The sequence below is a fragment of the Mus musculus genome, chromosome X (genome assembly GCF_000001635.26).
Source record: "Mus musculus strain C57BL/6J chromosome X, GRCm38.p6 C57BL/6J".
In the NCBI taxonomy this organism is placed as follows: Eukaryota; Metazoa; Chordata; class Mammalia; order Rodentia; family Muridae; genus Mus; species Mus musculus.
The window spans coordinates 147,477,490-147,498,234 of NC_000086.7; the positions used below are offsets into that span (position 1 = coordinate 147,477,490).

At 35.2% G+C, this 20,745-nt stretch overlaps 1 protein-coding gene and 1 non-coding gene across 9 annotated transcripts in view; both read right to left on the reverse strand.

Annotated features, from left to right (window-relative positions):
• Positions 1–20,745, reverse strand: part of Lrch2 (leucine-rich repeats and calponin homology (CH) domain containing 2) — an 83,729-nt gene that overhangs the window by 7,115 nt on the left and 55,869 nt on the right. For 3 of the 8 annotated variants that reach the window (XM_006528788.4, NM_001081173.2, XM_006528792.3), the window contains 9 exons: positions 19,278–19,343; positions 14,550–14,598; positions 14,346–14,462; positions 10,745–10,789; positions 7,265–7,315; positions 4,126–4,183; positions 3,295–3,407; positions 2,979–3,116; positions 2,768–2,845 (listed from right to left, as the gene is read on the reverse strand). In XM_006528788.4, the coding sequence (XP_006528851.2) occupies positions 2,768–2,845; positions 2,979–3,116; positions 3,295–3,407; positions 4,126–4,183; positions 7,265–7,315; positions 10,745–10,789; positions 14,346–14,462; positions 14,550–14,598; positions 19,278–19,343 (715 nt within the window). The remainder of the gene's footprint in view (positions 1–2,767; positions 2,846–2,978; positions 3,117–3,294; positions 3,408–4,125; positions 4,184–7,264; positions 7,316–10,744; positions 10,790–14,345; positions 14,463–14,549; positions 14,599–19,277; positions 19,344–20,745) is intronic. The other 5 variants (NM_001356368.1, XM_006528790.4, NM_001356369.1 and 2 more) reach the window with 3 other exon arrangements.
• On the reverse strand, positions 6,804–6,932 carry Gm25107. Its single transcript, XR_003953218.1, has one exon. It is a non-coding gene; the product is annotated as a small nucleolar RNA SNORA35 (small nucleolar RNA).

Consider the following 20,745-nt stretch of genomic DNA (forward strand, 5'->3'; position numbering starts at 1 on the left):
AACTACTCTGGAAATAAGTTTGGTGGTTCCTCAGAAAATTGGACATACCCAGAAGATGCTCCAACATGTAATAAGGACACATGCCCCACTAGGTTCATAGCAGCCTTATTTATAATAGCCAGAAGCTGGAAATAACTCAGACGTCCTTCAACAGAAGAATGGATACATTAAAAGTGCTACATTTAGACAGTGGAGTACTACTCAGCTATTAAAACGATGCATTCATGAAATTCTTAGGCAAATGGATAGAACTAGAAAATATCATGCTGAGTTAAACCAATTGCAAAAGAACATACATGGTATGCACTCACTGATAAGTTGATATTAGCCCAAAAGCTACAAATGACTAGGATGCAATTCACAGACCACATGAAGCTCAATAAGAAGGAAGACCAAAGTGTGGGTGCTTCAGTCCTTCTTAGAAGGAGAACAAAATACACACAGGAGCAAATATGGAGATAAAGTGTTGAGCAGAGACTGAAGGAAAGGCCAGCCAGAGATTGTCCCAAGTGGGGATTCATCCCAGATACAGTTACCAATCCCAGACACTATTTGTGGATGCCAAGAAGTACATGCTGACAGGAGCCTGATATAGCTGACTCCTGAGAGGCTCTACCAGAGCCTGACAAATACAGAGGCGGTTATCCACAGCCAACTATTGGACTGAGCAAGGGGTCCTCAATAGAGGAGTTAGAGAAAGGACTGAGGAGCTGAAGGGGATTGCAATCACATACATAGAACAACAGTATCAACCAACCAGACCCCTCAGAGCTCCCAGGGACTAAGTCATCAACAAAGGAGTACACATGGCTCCAGCTGCATATGTAGCAGAGGATGACCTTGTCAGGCATCAATAGGAGGAGAGGCCCTTGTTCCTGTGAAGGCTTGATAGATGCCCCAGTATAGGAGAATTGAGGCCAGGGAGGTGGGAGTTGGTGGATAGGTGGAGGAACACTCTCATAGAAGCAGGGAGAGGGAGGATGTGATACGCTGTTTCTGGGAGGGAGGGAAACTGGGAAAGGGGATAACATTTGAAATGTAAATAAAGAAAATGTCCAATAAAAATTTTTAAAAATTTAAGGCATCATATAGAAATCACAAATAGAAAACAGAAAGCAAAATCAAAGTACACATGGACTCATTGTTTCTCTTTAAAAAAATAAATTGTGTCTATTCAGTTGAGTTAAAGTTTCATCTGATGAAAAGTCAATGACATCACTGTTTAAAAGAGAGCTGAACACAAAGTAATTGAAATCTCGTAGTGTCACTTTCCTCACTAGACATCTTAACATTAGGTTTATGAAATCCTCAAGATTGGGAACATTTTTATTATACATTTTAATCTATTAATGACACTGATTTGATTTTACAATACTGCAATTACTTTTTAAAATACAAGCCAATTCATATGTGGAAAGCCTTTTGGGTACCGCTTGGCAGGAGTCTGACATTGGCCAAGGACAAGGAAATGGGCTTCAGACAGGAATCTGACATCGGAAGTAAGCTCGGGCAGGAATCTGACATTAGGGCATAATAAGGAAGTAAGTTTCAGCAAGAATCTAACTTTAGGCTGTAATAGGGAAGTAGGGTAAGGCAGGAATTTTAGTCTTAGGGTGGAACAGAAGAACTAGGCTTCAGGCAAAATTTAGGACTTGGACAAGGAAGTGGGCTCAAGTATTTTGGTCATAATGACAAGCCCTTTTAAACAACTGTCATGGGAGTAATGACAGGACTTTGCTTACTGCTTTGTTAGTTCCTTATTGTACTGTATGACCAAAATACTTGCATGTAATTAAAATGGTATAAAAAGTGGATTGGAAAATTAAATTTGCCTTCAGTCTCAGAATTGACTGGGGTCATACTACAATGTTGTCTGTCTTTTTTTTGTCTGTCTTTTTTTTTTTTTTTTTCTTTTTAATCCTCACTCCCGTGCTGGAGAACCTGTTGACTGACTGAGCAGGCTTGGTCATTCATACTCATTTTAAAGTTTCAAATATGTACACACACACACACATATATGTATATACATATACATACATATATATGTATATATATATACACACCTATTTTTTAAAGTTTTATGTGCATTGGTATCTTGCCTACATGTATGTCTGTGTGATGGTGTCAGATACCTAGAACTGTAGTTACAAACACATGTAAACTGCCATATGGGTGTTGGGAACTAAATCTGGGTCTCCAGGAAGAGCAACCAGTGCTCTTGAGCACTGAGCTATCTCTCTTGCCCTGTACCAAAATTCATAATTTGACAGTTTCATTGTTTTTAATATAGTTATACTAATATATAACTATATTAGATGGAATTTAAAATTTATTCATGAAGTTACAAATAAGAACTTGAGTATAATTCAGTAGTAGAATGTGTGCTTTGCAGGTATGAGGCATTGGGTTCCGCAGCATAACACTAAAGAGCAACAAGGGGTCTAAATGTCCCTCAGCAGAACACCAGCAACACCAATTAAATAACAACAGCAATGGTGTCACAATTAAGCTTCAGTTGTCACAACTAAATTCTGTTTACTCAGTTGTAGCTACGATTAGCAACCATTTTACATATAGGTAGATGCTTAATAAAGGCCATCTTTAAAAGATTTTAAAACACTGTAATTACATATATGTGCATGAAAGAGACAAAAAGAAGATACTCAAATTTGTGTTCACAAAATGTTATCCACCCCCCACTATGAAGATGATTTTACTTTCCTTGTAACAGATTAATAGTTAAATGGCAAGTTTGTCAGATAATTACCTGTGAAACACCCAACTTTTTGCAAGCGTCAAGAAAATTTTCTACATTTCTTCGACATTTTGCCATGCTCAGCTTGGGCTGTGAGGTAGGAGAAGAGAGACACACATGATAAGTACTCTTCTAAAAGAACTTAGTTGATATTGGAAAATGTATTGTGGGCATTATTTAAAGAGTTTTAAAGGAATAGCAGTAATCTATTGACACTACTTACCACTGCTGGTGACGGTACATGAATGCTAGCTACAGAGCGTGGCCTTATGTGATTGGCCAAATGGCAAAGAACAACTCCATCCATCAGTGCGGCTCCTATGTCATCAGGTAAAATGACTTTTAATCTGGATTCAAGATTCTATAAAGAAATAAGGATAAATTGCAGGTATCTTATGTGAACACGGTGTGCATTCACATTATTGATCATGTGATCAAAAATTGAAAAAGCATTAAGAATAAAAATTCAATATACTTTATGAATTTGCTGAATTAAACCCGTTCCTGTAAAGGAGATGCACGAGGTCAATGTGACTTACATTGCGAAGCTGCCTTATCTGTTCACGCTCTTCCCGTAAATGCTCCATCTTTCTTCTCATTGTAAATCCTGGATCTGCTGCCCCGTATTCTTGACGAGATGCACGACTGAAGGCTGTATAGAAATAAAAATTCCCTAACTTTTAATAAAGATAATCCAAAGACCAACCATCCATGGAGAAAGAGGTGTGATCAAAAGCAGAAGTACAGAACTATAGAAGATGTTATTAATACTACATTCGAATATTTTAATTATATGTAAGTAATCTTTAGCTACATAATACAAAATCAACAGGCAACAAAAGTTCAGTGACTTCTAACACTTACATATGTTCTTACTTAACCATATGTTATGAGAAACTTATGACCCAGGTTAAAAGGGTTGATTGAACATATGTTCTACCTCTAAAGAAAAAAAGGAAATTATTCTGGAAGGTCAAGATAGTTATTTTGGAATAATTCAATACCTTGCCAAGTAAAATGGATCCATTTCCTCATGGGCATGCCGAATGCAAAAGATCCCTGTTTTAAACCACAATCTAATGGAGTGCTATAATTTCAAACAGTGTTTTATCTGCTGTCAAGGGGCTTATTCTAACAGCAGTCACAGCAGAGAAGAAATAAAGACTGCAGTATACCTAAGGCAGGAAGGAGGTGACAGGAGGTTGGAGAAAACGGGGAAGAAAAAAATTATGGCAGAAATTGTAAAGGCAAAGAAGATCAAGAGAAGAGGGAAAAGAAGCTTTGAGTACACAAAATTACAGATTCCAAAGCATTTAAACTGAGAAACTCTAGATTCAACATAGACAACAAATTTTATTTAAAGACTATACCTGATCTAGGCTTCAAGCCAAAGGGACCATGTGAAAAGCCATCAGAGCGGTCATATTCCTAAAAAAAAAATAAACAAAAAGAGGAAAACTTTTGTTGTTTCAAAGTCACCAAGGTACTTATTCATACCCACTCCAATATTCAGATTTATTTCCATTGTTTCCATGAATGAAGTCAATCTCAGTTTCAACTCAAACTGATATGTTAACGTTTTTAAAAGTCAATAAATACTGCTAAGTTACTTGGGTATGGATTTTTAAATTTTCCTTTAATTTTTAAAAAAATAAGTTGTGTGTGTGTGTGTGTGTGTGTGTGTGAGAGAGAGAGAGAGAGAGAGAGAGAGAGAGAGAGAGAGAGAGTGGGGAAGGGAGGAAAATTGGTGGAGAGGGAGAGGGACAGAGAAAGTCAGAAGACAACTGGGAAGCCACTTCTCTCCTTCATTCATGTGAGTGCTTGTAACCAAACTGAGTTGGTTCAGCTTGGTGGCAAAAGCCCTTACCCAGTGAAGTAGCTCACCAGCCTAGATTCTTATAGAAAGAAAAAAAAATGAAAAGAAAGACCATTAACAAGGTGTGACAGATTTTTTAAAAAGAAGAATCCAGTTAGTCTCTAAAATAAAGAAGCACATTTCAATTAAAAGATTTATCAACCTGGACTATGTATCTACACTGACTTAACACTTAGCAGTAGCAAACTTGAGACCAGTCCTCATATTTATATGAACAGGGGTTTCAGAATATATGATAATAGATTACTGTGTCTTCCTTCATTATTATTTCATTATTTCAAAGTGCTTCTGCAAGCTGTGGTGAGCTATCGAAAGACAAGTGTGGACACTTTGCTCCTTCTTAGAATTGGAAACAATCACCCATGGAAGGAGTTACAGAGACAAAGTTTGGAGCTGAGACAAAAGGATGGACCATCTAGAGACTGCCATATCCAGAGATCCATCCCATAATTAGCCTCCAAACGATGACACCATTGCATACACTAGCAAGATTTTGCTGAAAGGACCCTGATATAGCTGTCTCTTGTGAGACTAGGCCGGGGCCTAGCAAACACATAAGGAGATGCTCACAGTCACCTATTGGATGGAGCACAGGGCCCCCAATGGAGGAGCTAGAGAAAGTACCCAAGGAGCTAAAGAGATCTGCAACCCTGTAGGTGCAACAACATTATGAACTAACCAGTACCCCGGAGCTCTTGACTCTAGCTGCATATGTATCAAAAAGATGGCCTAGTCGGCCATCACTGGAAAGAGAGGCCCATTGGACACGCAAACTTTATATGCCCCAGTACAGGGAAATGCCAGGGCCAAAAAATGGGAATGGGTGGGTAGGAAAGTGGGGGGGGGAGGGTATGGGGGACTTTTGGGATAGCATTGGAAATGTAATTGAGGAAAATACGTAATAATAAAAAATATCAAAAAAAAGAAAGACAAATGTAAATAAATCAGCAATTGGAATGAAAAGCTTAAGGTATATTTGTGGAAACATTTATTTTTAATGTGAATAATTCCATGCAATTCAAATGAGATTGTTGTAAAAATTAAGTGAGGAGATTGAAAGTGCTTTAAAAATTTTGTAATTTATAAAAAATTGATAACTATAATGCATGGCAGTGACTTATTACTCAGGGTGACAACTCTGGGAAGCAGGTAGGGCCAAAACCTCAGTTACTTCTCTGTCATTTACTGACTAGGCTAATTGAGCAAGCAACTGATCTTTCCCACTACAAAATGATAAAAGTACACAAGTAGGACTATATTTATGTTCAAATGAAACATAGGGGCTTTGTTAATATGATATACAAACAGGCTTTAGCATTTTCTCTTTCACATGCAACGGAAGCAGTCAGAATTCTGCATGGTGTCAGCATCTTCTCTAGATATGCTAGGCAGCTCAGTGTGGATGTCAGGCAGAGCTACAATACACATGGTCATCAGTCTACCCATCCACAGCCTTATATGCTGTCCACATTTGTTTGGTTAAATTGTTATAAATTCCTGAACAGGAATTCCAGTCATCCAAACACAAGCAAAAGTTATAAAATCAATATAACTTAGCTGGAAGAAATGACATTAATATACCACCTGGTAGACACAGTCCATAGATCAACTATGCAAACCCCACTGTAGTCATGTCTACCCCTACATTTGTTATAACTTACAGAGAAAGATCTACAAAAGCATGCAATTATGACAAGTTTTAGGTCATCCTAACTTAAATCGTTCCCTAACACCACGTGTATCATTTTACTTTCCACGTAATTTAGAAATATGTTTATTACTTCCATGCTCAGAGCTATATAAATTTTTAATAATACAAATCATGCAAAATAATACAGAATGAATTCCAGCTTTCTAAAAATGTAAATGCACTTACATAAAATGTACATAATCAAATTTATACAATGAATTCAGATCAGTTAAACAGTTTAAGACCTAAATTCGCCAAATGAACAGTTATTTTCTTGCTAATGAAAATAGACTGTAGAATACTAAATAAACTAAGTGAGATACTATTTAAAATGCTTTAAATTTATTGTTGCAAAGCAATAGATTAAACTGAGTTAAAAGAACTAGTCATTCAAACCATCAGAGTATTTGAACAACATGTTATAATTAATAATTTTCATATACCAACTCTCCCCTTGTTCTTTAGATTTCATATGCCTGCAAAAGTGTAACCTCCTGTCGATAGGAACAACCCACTGCAGGATTGTTTCTCGTGGAAAAAGGACATTTCTCTTGCATTGTTTTCAGACCTAATTGGTTACAAGGAAAACCAAAGGCCATTGCACAATGCTCAAGGGAAACTTTCACAGTAAAATTCCAAGGCCATTGTTAAGATCTACCAATTATTTTAAAATGGTGAGAGATAAGACAGCACACATCTCAAAGTAATGTAGACTTATGTTCCACAGAAAACTACAAATTATTACAATTTACTTGGAATATTCATATAAAAGGATGGTATTCATAATTTTTACAGACAAGACTCGTACAAAATAATCAACCACAGATTTTTAAAGTGCATAAATTAGTTTATAAAAATTAAAAATAAGATTTTTTTGAGAAAGGAAGAAAGGAAGAACTCTTTGGAAAACACATAAAAGACAAATCATTAAAACAACTTGTACCTCAGATGATACTGGAGACTGTGCGGACATATGAGCATTATCACTCTCTTGCTAAAATATAAAAATAAACACATGAAAGATGAAATTAAAATACACAATGATGATTTTAACATACAAAAAGAAAATGGAAGACTGATCCTATAAAATATCCAAGGAGGAATTGACAATGTAAAATATAGAATCTTGCCACTTAAATGTTGTTGGTGAAGTACAGTACAAGTATTCTCAGTGAATTTGTTAGACATGAATGATCTCTGGCTCCAACTAATAATAAATCAGATTCAATATAAGAAACCCTAATGATTTATAAGTATTTTATAGAATCAGAACTACAGTCTCGGTACAGTAGATTAGATGTATAGCCATCTGAGACCTATCAATGAAAGCTAGCAAGAGGTAATCATAATTAATAAGAAACTATCTGGAAGATAATGTATATTAGTATAAATAGAGAACTATTTACAAAGAATTTAATTGAATAAAAACAATAAAGGGCTAGTAGTTTTGAATAAATATTCTAATGTTAAAATAATGCAAAAATCTTGACATTTAACCTGGAAGATGAATACCACATAAAACAAATGCTCATTTGACAAATGATATCTGGACACCTACTATGTCAGATAATGTTCTAGACACTAAGATAAGGAAATTTGGTAAAATATCATCCTTAGAGAATGTCTCAGTCTAGAGGGAAGAAAGGTTCATGTGAGCAGTTATTAGAAAATTTCCAGTCTATGTATGGCCTAGTAGGAAATCACAAAGAAACTCTGGAGGAAAGGAAGGGATGCTGAAAAAAGGTAAGTTTTGTGAGAGCAAGTAACAAATCAGTAAAAGCTAGGTAAAGCAAAAAGATAAGAATGAAGACACAGAGCAATAAATTAAAAAAAAAAGAAAACTGTAGAGCAAGCCTGTGTTCCTGCAGATGACAATGGTGAAAGGAGGGCAAGCTGTGAGGTTCTGTTGCTATGGCTACCAGGGCTTTTATTAAAATGGACAAAGAATTTATGGTTAAGGCATTGGTGAAACTGAAGGTTTCTAAACAAAGGAACAGCCTTCTTGTATTTTCATGTATTTGTATTCTGAAAGCATCAGGAAAATGCACTAAAGGGAGAAAAGTGGTGGGAGAGACATTTCAATTGATAAAGTGTTTGTAGTATAAACATAGACATGAGTTAGGGTACTCAGTACCTACTTACAATGGTGAACTGGTGGCATGTTCTGTGATCCCAAGAATGAGAAGGCAGAGAGAAGAGAATCTTTGATCTCACAGACCAGCAAACCTAGCTGAATCATGGAGATTCAGATTTACTAACAGACATTGTCTCAAAAAAAGGTTGTTGAAAAGGACTAAGGAAGACACTGGAAGGTGACAGAGCTCACATAGATAGATAGATAGATAGATAGATAGATAGATAGATAGATAGATAGATAGATAGATAGATAGATAGAAAGAATAGATAGACGGAGAGATAGAGAGATGATATAAAGACAAAAATCAAGGAAGCTACTGTAGGAAACCAAGCAAAAAAGACCAAAGAAGCAAAGATGGAAATGAAGGTGGAGTGTGTAGACAAAATATTTCAGTGCCTAAAAATAAGAAAGAGAAATAGTGGATTTCAGTAATGGAATAGATATTGACGCAGATGGGGGAAAATTGATAGACAGAAGGCAAGGAGAACAGCCAAGGTGAACCTCTAGCTTGGAGATCAGAGAATGTTTTCTGTGGAAGGCTAGATAGTAAACATTTTAGACATATGGTCTAGGTGGTAACTGTGTAAATGTCATTAGAACAGAAAGGCATCTATAGGTAAATGGTTGCAGATCTTTTGTATTTAAAGTTCAGTCACAAGCATAGTCAGTGAGCTCTGTGCCACCTTGCCAACTTCTGATGTCTAGAAAGGAAATACTGATTTGATAAAGTAGTTATCAACTTTGCCTGCAGTGAACTCAAATGGAAAACTCTTGAACATGTCACTTCTCTCTGTCTGTCTGTCTCTGTCTCTGTCTCTGTCTCTCTCTCTCACACACACACGCACAGACACACACAGACACACACACACACACACACACACACACACACACAGACACATACACATCAATTCAATTTGAACATCTGAGAGTAAGATCCAGACATCAGTATCCTTTAAAAACTAATCAGGGCTTCCAAAGTGCAACCTCGGTTAAAAACAACTGCATCAATTTAAAAAGCAAACGTGTTTGGAAAAATTGTGGGTGAAAAAGATGAACATATTGAGCCCTTAGTGGAGGAACTTAGGTTTCAATCAACTACGATGGAGGACACATTACTACAAAAGCCTAAGGCTTAATGGTAAGTAGGGGACTAGAGACATAAACTAGGTGTGCTCATCAGGTACACTGGCATTAGTCCTCAAAACTCTGAGCATTGATAACAGCACTTTACAGTGCATATGGTGGGTTATGACAGAGAGGAATAAGAAGTAAGGGTCAGACAGATATTGTAAATCTCAATGGAAAGCCAGCATCAGGTATATACGAATTGACTGGGGTCATGAGCAGCAACATGTTAGGAAACACATCTACACCAAACCTGCCCTCAGATATACCCCAAACGCTAACAGTGAGATAGCTAGTGGGAAACATTAGAAACAACCGTGTTTTGTTTTTAAGTCACCACAAATACTATTTGATAGAACATGGAAAGAAAACAGTTTTTGAGTTAGGCAGACATAATTCATATAGATCTTTTTTCCAGTGTAATTTTATTTCTGAAAAATAAATTTCAGATGCCCTGCCAAGTACTAAGCATCAAATTGACTACCAATTCCCAAACCAAATACACAAAAAACCTGGGGACTTTGGTTATGAAATATTGTTTCAGCAGTGGTGCAGCAGAAGCTGTAGAAGAATGTGAAATGCATAAAAAACAATTTTAAAATTTAAAACATCTGAACAGATTTTGTGACAAAAGTTGTTTTAAAATCTTAGACAGAGCCAGTCTGTCAAGAGGTTAAAGTGCTTTCTTCCAAAAACTGACATGACTTCAACTTCACTATCTAAAATCGAAGAGGAAAGGAGAGAAAAGACTCCAAAGAATTGTCCTCTGACGTCCACATGCATGCTCTGGAACACACACACCCACACTTGTGCCCACACATCAATACACACACAGGCACAGTTTTGAAACAGATGAAGTCTGACCTGACCAACATGCCCTTTGGGAAAGTAAAGTGGGAAATGACAGCAAATGTAAATGGAAAGGTTGCAGATTCCTAGCAAACCACAAAGCTCTACAACTATTTTAGAAATCATGTTCCAGAATGCACCAGAAACGAACTGATTAAATTAGTAACCATATGAAAATGCTCAGAAATCTTCATTATTGTAGAAAATGCACACTTTAAATCAGTAACAAAGCAGTTGACAGCTGGGCTCCATTAACTATCACTGAGCCAACTAAATATGCAAGGAAATCTTTCAAATCACCCTTTGTCTCACCTCCTCATTCTCATTGCCACTTGAATTCTTCCTTGTTGATTTGTACTGAAAAACAATTCAAATGCATGGTTTATTTTTTCCTTGAACATGTGAAAGTTTTGTTCATAATGGCACATAAGGCTTATTGCTACATTGGTACTTTTATTAACTTACCTGCAATGAAACTTATGGACACAGTCAGTTTAAACAGTCTTCCTATTCACACATACAATGCCATGAGTGACACTGCTCCAAGACCTCAAAATATGCCAAGTAACATTTCCTTCCTAAGCAAGATCCATTTCCCATTCCTTCAGGTTTGCAATCTCAGGGCTATCTTAGAAAAACAGCTGTCAAACTGTGGGTCGTGAAGGGCTTGGAGATCACGTATAAGATACCCTGCATATCAGGTATTTACATAATAATTGATAAAAGCAGCAAAATTACAGTTATGAAGTAGCAACAAAATAATTGTATGCTTGGGGTTACCATAGCATGAGGAACTGTATTAAAGTGTCATGGCATTAGGAAGGTTGTAAAGTCTTGCTTCTTCTAAGTTCACTCTGTTCAACAAGTCAATTATGTTGGCTAACTTCTGAATTCTTAAAACTACCATCCTATCCAGGGTTCTTAGAATCTCCCACCTGGTTTGTAATTTCACTATACTAAAACATGAGCAATTGTTTTAAGAAGCTGAGCTAGAGATGTGGTTCCTACTATCTCTGAAACTCTGGGTTCAATCCTCAGCACAACAAAAGAAGTAATCTACTGATTTCAGGCTTAAAGAAACTGCATTAAATGCATATACCGACTTCCCAATGATAGTAATAGTGCTAAAATCTAACATTTAGAACTATTGCTTATTATACATCAGTAATGACTGCATTATATGTATTGAAAAGTTTCATCTTTATAACAACTGCATAAGGTATATGTACTATTATCCCCCAATTTATTGTGAAACATAGAGATAGATTGTTCAATGTAAATTATCTATGTGACAAAGTGATGCTTAGAATCAAAAATCACACAGTGTGCCAGTCATTAGAGTTCTTATTTTCTGATTCTCTACCAAAATGCAATGAATTCTGCTGCAAGTCAATGGTAGATACAGGAGCTCATCGAACTTCTATCTTCAAAACTACTAATTCTCAGATCATGTCCCAAACTGTTTTGCTTGATATTCAGGGTTCTATTTAATTGTCCCTCTTATGTAACTCTGTCTTTTATATCTCTTAGAAAAAAATATATGACTTACCTAGTATTTCAGTCCCAAACTAAGGTGTATTAGGAATTACAGATAGGAGACATGTTCCTCTAATGTATTTTACAGCTATGATTAATAATGGACCATAAGTTCCATGTTCTAACTTTCTTTCTGTTTTGATGAAGGTTGAACCTATAACTTTGAGCATACTAAGCAACTTATCTATGAGTTACACCCACAGCCCTATACAATTTTTTATTTTCCTGACAACAGAGGAATACTTTGTTGATAGCTAATTTTTTATGCAATGTCCTAACACTGACATCTTCTGACAATTGAGAAGAACTACACATGCCCTTAAAGCATTTCTCCCTCCGTGACTGAAGATTATGTTTACACGTACATCATTGCATATGAAAGAAATGAACACTTACTGAGTGACAGTTCTGTAATGGTCATTTCAGATATTATCCTATTTTATTTCTTAGCAACTTTAAAATATAATTGACACAGTAGAAGAAATGTGTCAGCCATCAAAACTAAAATATTTAATGAACAAATGCTTTTAAAGCAAGAAACACTTGTCTGTGATAAAGGCTCACTAAGCCCTCTATTAACTCTAATTAGTACAAAATATTTTTAAAACAATGAAACTGTTTAAATGTTAGTGTTTGTTCATTTTATATCAAGCTGTCCACAACAAAAAAGAAACAACACTGTAAAGGCTTTGAACTTGAATTTCAACTGTATGATTAACAAACTACTTCACTTTCCGGGCCTTATTGTCCATGTACACAAAATAGAAATGATAACTTCATTAATGATACTGAAGTTTTCTAAAGGGTAAACTGACTAATATGTGTAAATATTCATGACAGTGCCTGACATGTGATAATTCTGATACAAGTGTTTGGATGAATATAGTCAGTATAGTTTTGTTATTTGGTGATAGAAGAAATCAAAGAAATGACAAAATTGCTCAGAAATTCAACATCAAAAATAATTCATCAAAGGTCACCTATAAACATATTTTATTCAGTGCTTTGCTTTAAGTTTTCCTGAATTAAAAAGGGAGGCTAAGATAAATGCCAAGCTGCAAACTGCAAATGGTTCTGATAAAAGCGTTCTCACTGGAATGACCTCCCGATTTCCTTCCGACGTCTTTTCCATGTGTGATTATGCCTCATGTTGTCTAATTAACCAAAAACCAAGTCTCAAAATTCTCAATAGTTATTTGTTCAAAGTTAGTTTAATATATTTAAGATATTTGCTAAAACATACATTTTAATTTTGATATGTTAATTTCAAACACACGATGCTTCCCAATATATGGAAAGACATTAATATAAACAGAAGTACCAAATTCTACCAAACATAAAACTATAAAATAAATACTATTTATTAGTGGCATGAATTTGAAATAATGTCTAACTTAGCAGAGTTATGCCTGGATAAAATGACTGTTATTCAGTGAGAAGAGGATTTAGGGAGGTAAAGGACAACACAGCTTGCTATTTAGGGTACAGGACCAGGTTTGCACTGCTTATATAAGTCAATTCTAAGAGTAAATGCTCGCTAATATAAAAAATGATTCTAAATCCTGATGAGACCTGCAAATACAGTAGACTTAAAATACAAATAAGTAGTAATTCAATAGAAATTTGGAATAATTCATATGCTCTGGTATTTTAACTTATCTTTACTAAAAGACCATCTTAAGAAATCCACTGCATCCAGTGCAGTGATACACACCTTTACTCCCAGCACTTAGGGGACAGAGGCATGTGGATCTCGGGGAGTTTGAAGACAGCCTGGTCTACATAGAGAGGTCCCGGACAATCAGGACCAGATGTATCATGTCAAAGGCAGAGAGACCCTATCTCAAAACAAATCTACTAATACAACAAGAAAGTATGGACCAGTCTTCAAGTACTTATTTATACAGGCATGGTTAAATGCTATCTGAAAAGACTTCTGAACTAATTAGTGAAAGCAATTCAATGAAAGTCTTTTTCTGAGCCAGGCTTAGTGGTTCTGGAATGCCAGTATATAAGAGACAGAGGTGGGAGGATTCTGATTTGAGGCTAACCTGGACTACATTGTGAAAATTTATCTCAAAAGAATAAAGAAAAAGAAACATAAAATTAATTGCCACAATTAGCAGTGTAACACACAAACATTCATCTTTTTTAGCTACTTGAAAATAATCACAGTGTATATTGGTAATTTGAATTACTAAAATTTTGTGGGTATATTTACATAGCATATCTCTACCATCCACAAAAGGGCAATCAGCATGAACACAGTTGTGACATTTAACTGGAGAGTTAAATATTATTAATTTAAGAGAAAAGTGTCAAAATCCAAAAGTAGTAAGTATGAAACAAAAACAAAATTTATAATTTATTAATTTACCTTGAAATATTCTTTTCTGATCTGCTTGCTTCGTCTCCTCTCTTCATTTTGCCAGATTATAGGCTGAGATTCTGGCCACTGTTGATCAACTATTTGGTCCTTCTGATTTTCTAATGGCTATAATAAAAATAAAAAAAAACGTCTTTTTAACTCAACACATGACTACCAAATAATACATGTGTTATTAATTTTATTTCCCCTTACCTGCCATGCAAGAGGTGATAATGGTGAATTCCCTTCATCTGCTGGGACACTAAAAAATTAAAGTTGCTTTAATATTCCTTAAGGTATTTTAAAAATCATTTCACATACTTTATAAACAACAAATTTGTCTTCTTATTGCTTTAAGACAGCAACATAAACACTATCCATACCCATGTTTCATTTTGTTGTGTTGTTTTGTGTTATGTTGTGTTGTGTTGTATTGTGTTACGTTGAGATTGTGTCTTACTATATAGCACTGGATGGCCTGGTACTTAATACTGTATGTAGCCCAGGCTAGCCAAGAGGTCATAGCAATTCTCCTGCCTCAGCCTTCAAAGGGCTGCAATGAGAGGAAGTAACCACCACACGGGTTAGTAATATATAAACTGAAATTGATAAAACCAACCAATTGTAAATGCCTATGAACTACTGTTCTAAGAGAAACATCAACATGGGTTTATTGTATATTAGCCTTATACATAGGCCAACCTATTTTGGAGAGTACAAATTGACTACAATATGTACAAATCTGCAGTAAGTACACAGAATATTACTGAAAACAAGTTACCGTTTTATAAAATCATGTAATAGGATCAGTGAGGTGAGTGGGTAAATAAAGGTTCTAGCTTACCATCAAGCCTGACAACCTGAGTTAGATAGAACCCTGGGTTCCAGATAGTGGAAGGGGAGAAGTAACTCCTTGAATTCTTGAAAGTTGTCCTCTGACCTCCACACCTGTGCCATAGCACACATATATACACATGCGCACACACATATTAAATAAATACATGAATAAATCCTTTCTTAAAGGCCAAAGAATTCAGAAGACAAATACTTGATCATCTCTTGAATCACTGATTATGAGCTTCATCTATGACATAAAAGGGGCTATGGAGGACCTGTTCCAGCTTCAAGGGATCGAATATCCTCTTCTGGTCTCCATGGGCATCCACAACATATATACATGTGGCATGCACTTACACAGACACAGAAACAGACAGATACAGACATATATACACACCAAAACCCACTCAAAAGGTTCAAAAATCTAAAGGACACAGGGTAAAGCTGAGGCATGATGGCTCACAGTGGTCATCTCAGCACTCACAAGGCTGAGGTACCACCATGTGATGGAGACCCAGCTGGGCCATCCTGGGCCACAGAGTAAGAACTTATTTCAACTAGACAGAAAAAGGATGGAGAAAAGGAGAAATGGGTGAAGGAAGAGTAAGAACAGAGAAGATAATAAAAATTTTAATAAAAGTACAAGGGACATCTCTATCTCTAGGGAGTAATAAAATATATACAAATAAGAAAATAAATAATTCCAGAATTTATAGATTTTCTCCAGTGGGAGATCAAGTACAAAATTTTAAGCACAGTAACTTTACGTACAAATGAGATTTAAATTTATAGAAATTATAGAATATATAACAATACATAACCAACTGGATGACTTTGTAAACTACAGAAAAAGAAACAGCAGCAGAAGATGGGTAAGAAAAAGGAGGGAGGGTGGAAAGACAAAACTCTAGATCCCTTACCTCTTACCAAATACAGACATCTATCAATTAGACAAACTTACTTTAAATGTAAATAAAGAATCCGAGAAATGGATAACAAGAGATGAATGTCATGCTTGGCCTGGGTTGCTACACTGAAAACATTTCTACTCCACAGACCAGGGAGAAAGAAGAAAGGTAGATGTCAGACAGTCCCTAAATTTAGGACTCAAAGACAAAGGGGCACATATAGCCCACAGGACAATATAATAACAAGGCAAGCAAGGAAACAAAATAGAATAGCGAACTAAAGCTGTATTTGGTTTGGCTATGGGTACGCACACGCGCACATCACACATAACCACAGACATGCGTGTATTACCTCTTCAAATAAAGCACTTGCCAGCCTGCCTATTTCACCTTCACATGTCATACAATGCACACATACCTCTCTGGACTATGCATCTAACAATCTCTAACCCTACCCTCATTGGTCAACACACACACACACACACACCTCTGAACAATGGAATATCATAATATCGAAATGAGGACAATTTCTCTTCAAACATATTTCCAAATATTTTTCAGGAGTCAATTTCTACAGGCTGACCTGACCTGAAACGATTCTTGAGTACTTATACAGTAAAGCAAAACTGTATTCCACAGGAAAGCTTTTCAGGGAAATCACTTATTTGTTAACTTATGATTGAGCACTGTTGGGAGTGTATATAGAGCAAGGTTCACAGAAGTGGAGTCGATAAAATGTGATCAGATTCGAGAAATATTCCCAATAATCAGCATTATTTGGTAATTGATCAACTGCAGTTGGAGAGCAAATGACAAACTTAATGTAGGGTTTTTCAGATGCTTCACAATAAGAATGGAGATAGCACTTTCTGAAGTGGGAAAAATCCAGGAGAACCACATTTAAGTGCACAATAAGACTGAGTGTAAGTATGATATGAAGAAGTCAGGCATTCGTACTGTACATATAAGTGGCAATAGCAAGGAAACAACAAAATTCACCATTCTGTGGTATATATTAATGCACAGCTTAGACATAAACAATATAATGTATATTGATGCACACATGTATATAAACACTGTGGTAGATATCAATGCACATTTCTATATATAAACATTTGTATATACTGATGAACACATATATAAACAAATGCAAATATGCATATGCACATTTTGAAGAAGGGTATGCTGTCTTGAATACAGTGTATTTCCCCCAAGGTTTGAGAGCTTGAACTTCAGCATTGTGTTGTAGAACTGGTGAAATCTTTAGGAGTGGAAGTTAGTGTGGTCAATGGTGAGCCTGTCATTAGATGGGATTATCATTGTTATATAGGAGCTTCATTTGCTCCCTATGGGAATAAGATGCATTACATTAAAAAAAACCCTAAAAGCTAACTTTATTACTAAATCTCTCTGGCTTTCTGTCTTACTGTGTGAACTCTTTTATACATGCTTCCACCACAGAGAGGCCGGCTACTATGAAGCCCTCATGACAACCATGCAGAACTGAGATGACTCCTAAGAAACCATGCAAAGACAGTGAAGAATGTAGGCAACATCTAAATCAGACCAGGATATAGGGTATAGAAATAGAAACGTGATAAATCAAAGAATCATGATCCTAAACTCAAAAAATGCCACTCGAGAGAGTGCAGCAAATGAGGCTCTGATCTGAGATTGAAGATAAATTGAAGCTCATTTTAAGTTTACGATTAACCTCAACCTTCTAATCTTTATCATAAAAGGTCTGAGTGCCCATTAGAAGGTGATAAATGGGTGTTGCATTGTCAGATTTGTGTTCTACAACCTCTGTTCTTTAATGATACAGAGAAACAATTTAAAACTAAGCAAACCTGAAGAAAGGACTTAGGCATGGAGACTGGCACAGTGACTCAAATGGAAAATAATGGCAGCTGAGCCAACATGAGTGTGATAGGAAGAGAGGATGAAAAGACGGTTAGCACAACATTAATTTTGCATGACTGGCTGTATTAGGAAAAAGACACAATAATGAGGTATTTGCAAAGTCTCTGACTTGGGAGACTACATAAGAAGTTTCACATTCGATAGGGTAGATGGACCATACAAGAAAAGATGGAGTTGCAGAGAGAAATTTACATGGAACAGTGCACTCTCAATGGAAATATTTCAGTAAGATGCACAGATATGAAGTAAACTTATTGTTGTCAATACTGTTACTGTACATTAAGACTTCAGTTTCTGGGACTGAATCCCAGATGACTCCGTGGTTAAGAACACTGGCTACTGTTCCAGAGGACCTTAGTTCAATTCTTAGTATCCACATGTCTGCTCAGAAATGTATGTAATTCCATTTCCAGGTCACCAGACACCTTCATACAGACATCCATGTGGGTTGGCAAAAATATCAATTCACATAAAAAAATAAATAAATGAATGAATGAATTAGACAAATAAATAAATAAATAAATAAATAAATAATAGATTTCAGGTTCTGCATTAAGACAAATATGAGTTTGCATCCTGACTCTCCCACTTACTATGTGATTTTGAGAATGTTATGATAATTTCTGAGTTTCAGTTTGCTTATATGTAAAATGAAGATTTCCACAGTAACAGTATCCTAATTGTATTGTGATGATTGATAAAGCAATCCAGTGAAAGAGCTAAGAACACTGCACATAAACCCTAACGTCTAATAGTTGGCAACTCAGTGTGTAACTCTTCATGCCTATTTTTGAAATTTTTCACTTATGCAAGTGTTGAGCTAGGATTTAGATAAAACATAAACTTGATACCACAAAGAACAATAAATAGAAATTTTCAGATCTTCTAATTCTCTTAAAATCATATCTGTAAACCTAAGTCATTAAATCAAATGAAGAGTTTAATAAAACCCAATGGGAAGAAATGAAAACGCAAACAGTAACAAAAAATTCACAGCCAGTGATGAAGAAATAATTATACCTAGTGGTAACATCCAGTTGATAAATATTTGTGAATAAATGAAGACAAATGGTAAGTATAAGTAAATAGAATCATGATTTGCTTATAGAAAGCCAAATTGAACTGATGTTGTGACATGTTTGATTCCTATGTTATCTACTTATATTAAATCTGCATCATATATCCAGGAAAAAGACCTTTAAAGGAAAATCACTCTCAGAGTAGCAAGTCTCATTTTAATATACCAAATATAAGGGCTATGATATGTTTATACCTCTTTTCACATTCCACAGTTTGTTTCAGCTTATTTCTCATGACAGAAGTTGAGTGATTAAGAATCCTAGAAGTAAATCGACACAGTGATTACAAACTATACTGAAGAGAACATTGCACACATATGACATATTTGTCCCAAATAAACTACACCTAAATTCACGAAGATCATTTCTAGAAAATAATACTTCAATGCTATTTAGATTCAGATGCCAATTAACACATTCTTTAATGAAAGATTTAAGTTCACCAAATGTGTTTTGCATCTTGGTTTAAAAACACTTTCTCTATAAGTTTGGATGCTATGTAGCCATTGCATGAGTACTGTGTGTATATCTAAGTCTGACTTACACAGAATATAAAGAAATATATTAGGTATCCTTTTGAGTCATTTTCTTTTTATAAGCATAGAAAATAACATGAGTTATACTGGTAGTTTATAATCACTTTGACAAAAGCCAAAAAATAAACATTAACTTTAAAAGCAAAAATCAGTGTTAATGGACAATCCTTTCAAAAAATTCAAAAAAGTCTTAAACTTTGAATAGGAAACAGTATTAGAACAAAAATAAAAACTAATGAATCCCTATAAAGAGAACTATTTGTCCATGGCTTTACCCAATTCCAAGTATTAATCTCCCTGTCAAATGTGGCAAATTAGTAATTATCTTTAATTAAAATAAATGAACATATGTAATCATTTTTATTATTATACATATAAATGTAAATTAATTTTTAAATTAGTGCTGCAACAAATAATCTACTTTCTAAAAGAATTCTTTAGACATCAACAATCTAAAAACTATTTAAAAAATCTGAATACATTGCATATGAACTAAATACACACTATGATGACTAAAGTGCAGTCAGGTGGTGCCAGGCTCACATCTTCACTAGCTTGGCTCTGACCATAACCTCACTAAAAGGATTCAGTGATGTGAGAAAGGTCAAGTATTAGACGCAAACTACTGTATTTCTGAGCCAAAGAATCACAGAATTAAGCACATTTTTTTAAAAAAAATTATGTACATGTGCTAAAATTTCCTTAGATCCCCAAATGCAAAATTATAGAAATAACAAAGGAAAATAGGCTTTAAATAGAGATTTTACAAAAATAAAAGAAAGAGAAATGACAATAAATACTACTCAGGAAGGAAAGTTAGAATTATTGGGGAACTGGTCAAGTTATTATGAATTTCATCACAATAAAAATGATGGCTCGCCACACCACTTACTGGTATGATAGAATAGAAAAAAAGTAGTTGAAGCCAACATACATGTAAAAAATGGATAATGTATTTGAAATTTGACCTATGTAGAACTCTGGAATATACACAGAAATTTTGTGTTTTACTAAGTGATAAATAAATATTAAAATCTATTTTACCTAAAAGTCTAATACAGATTATTAAGACACTTCCCTAACACAGTTCTCAGTACTTATTTAAAGCAAAATGTAAAGACAGTTC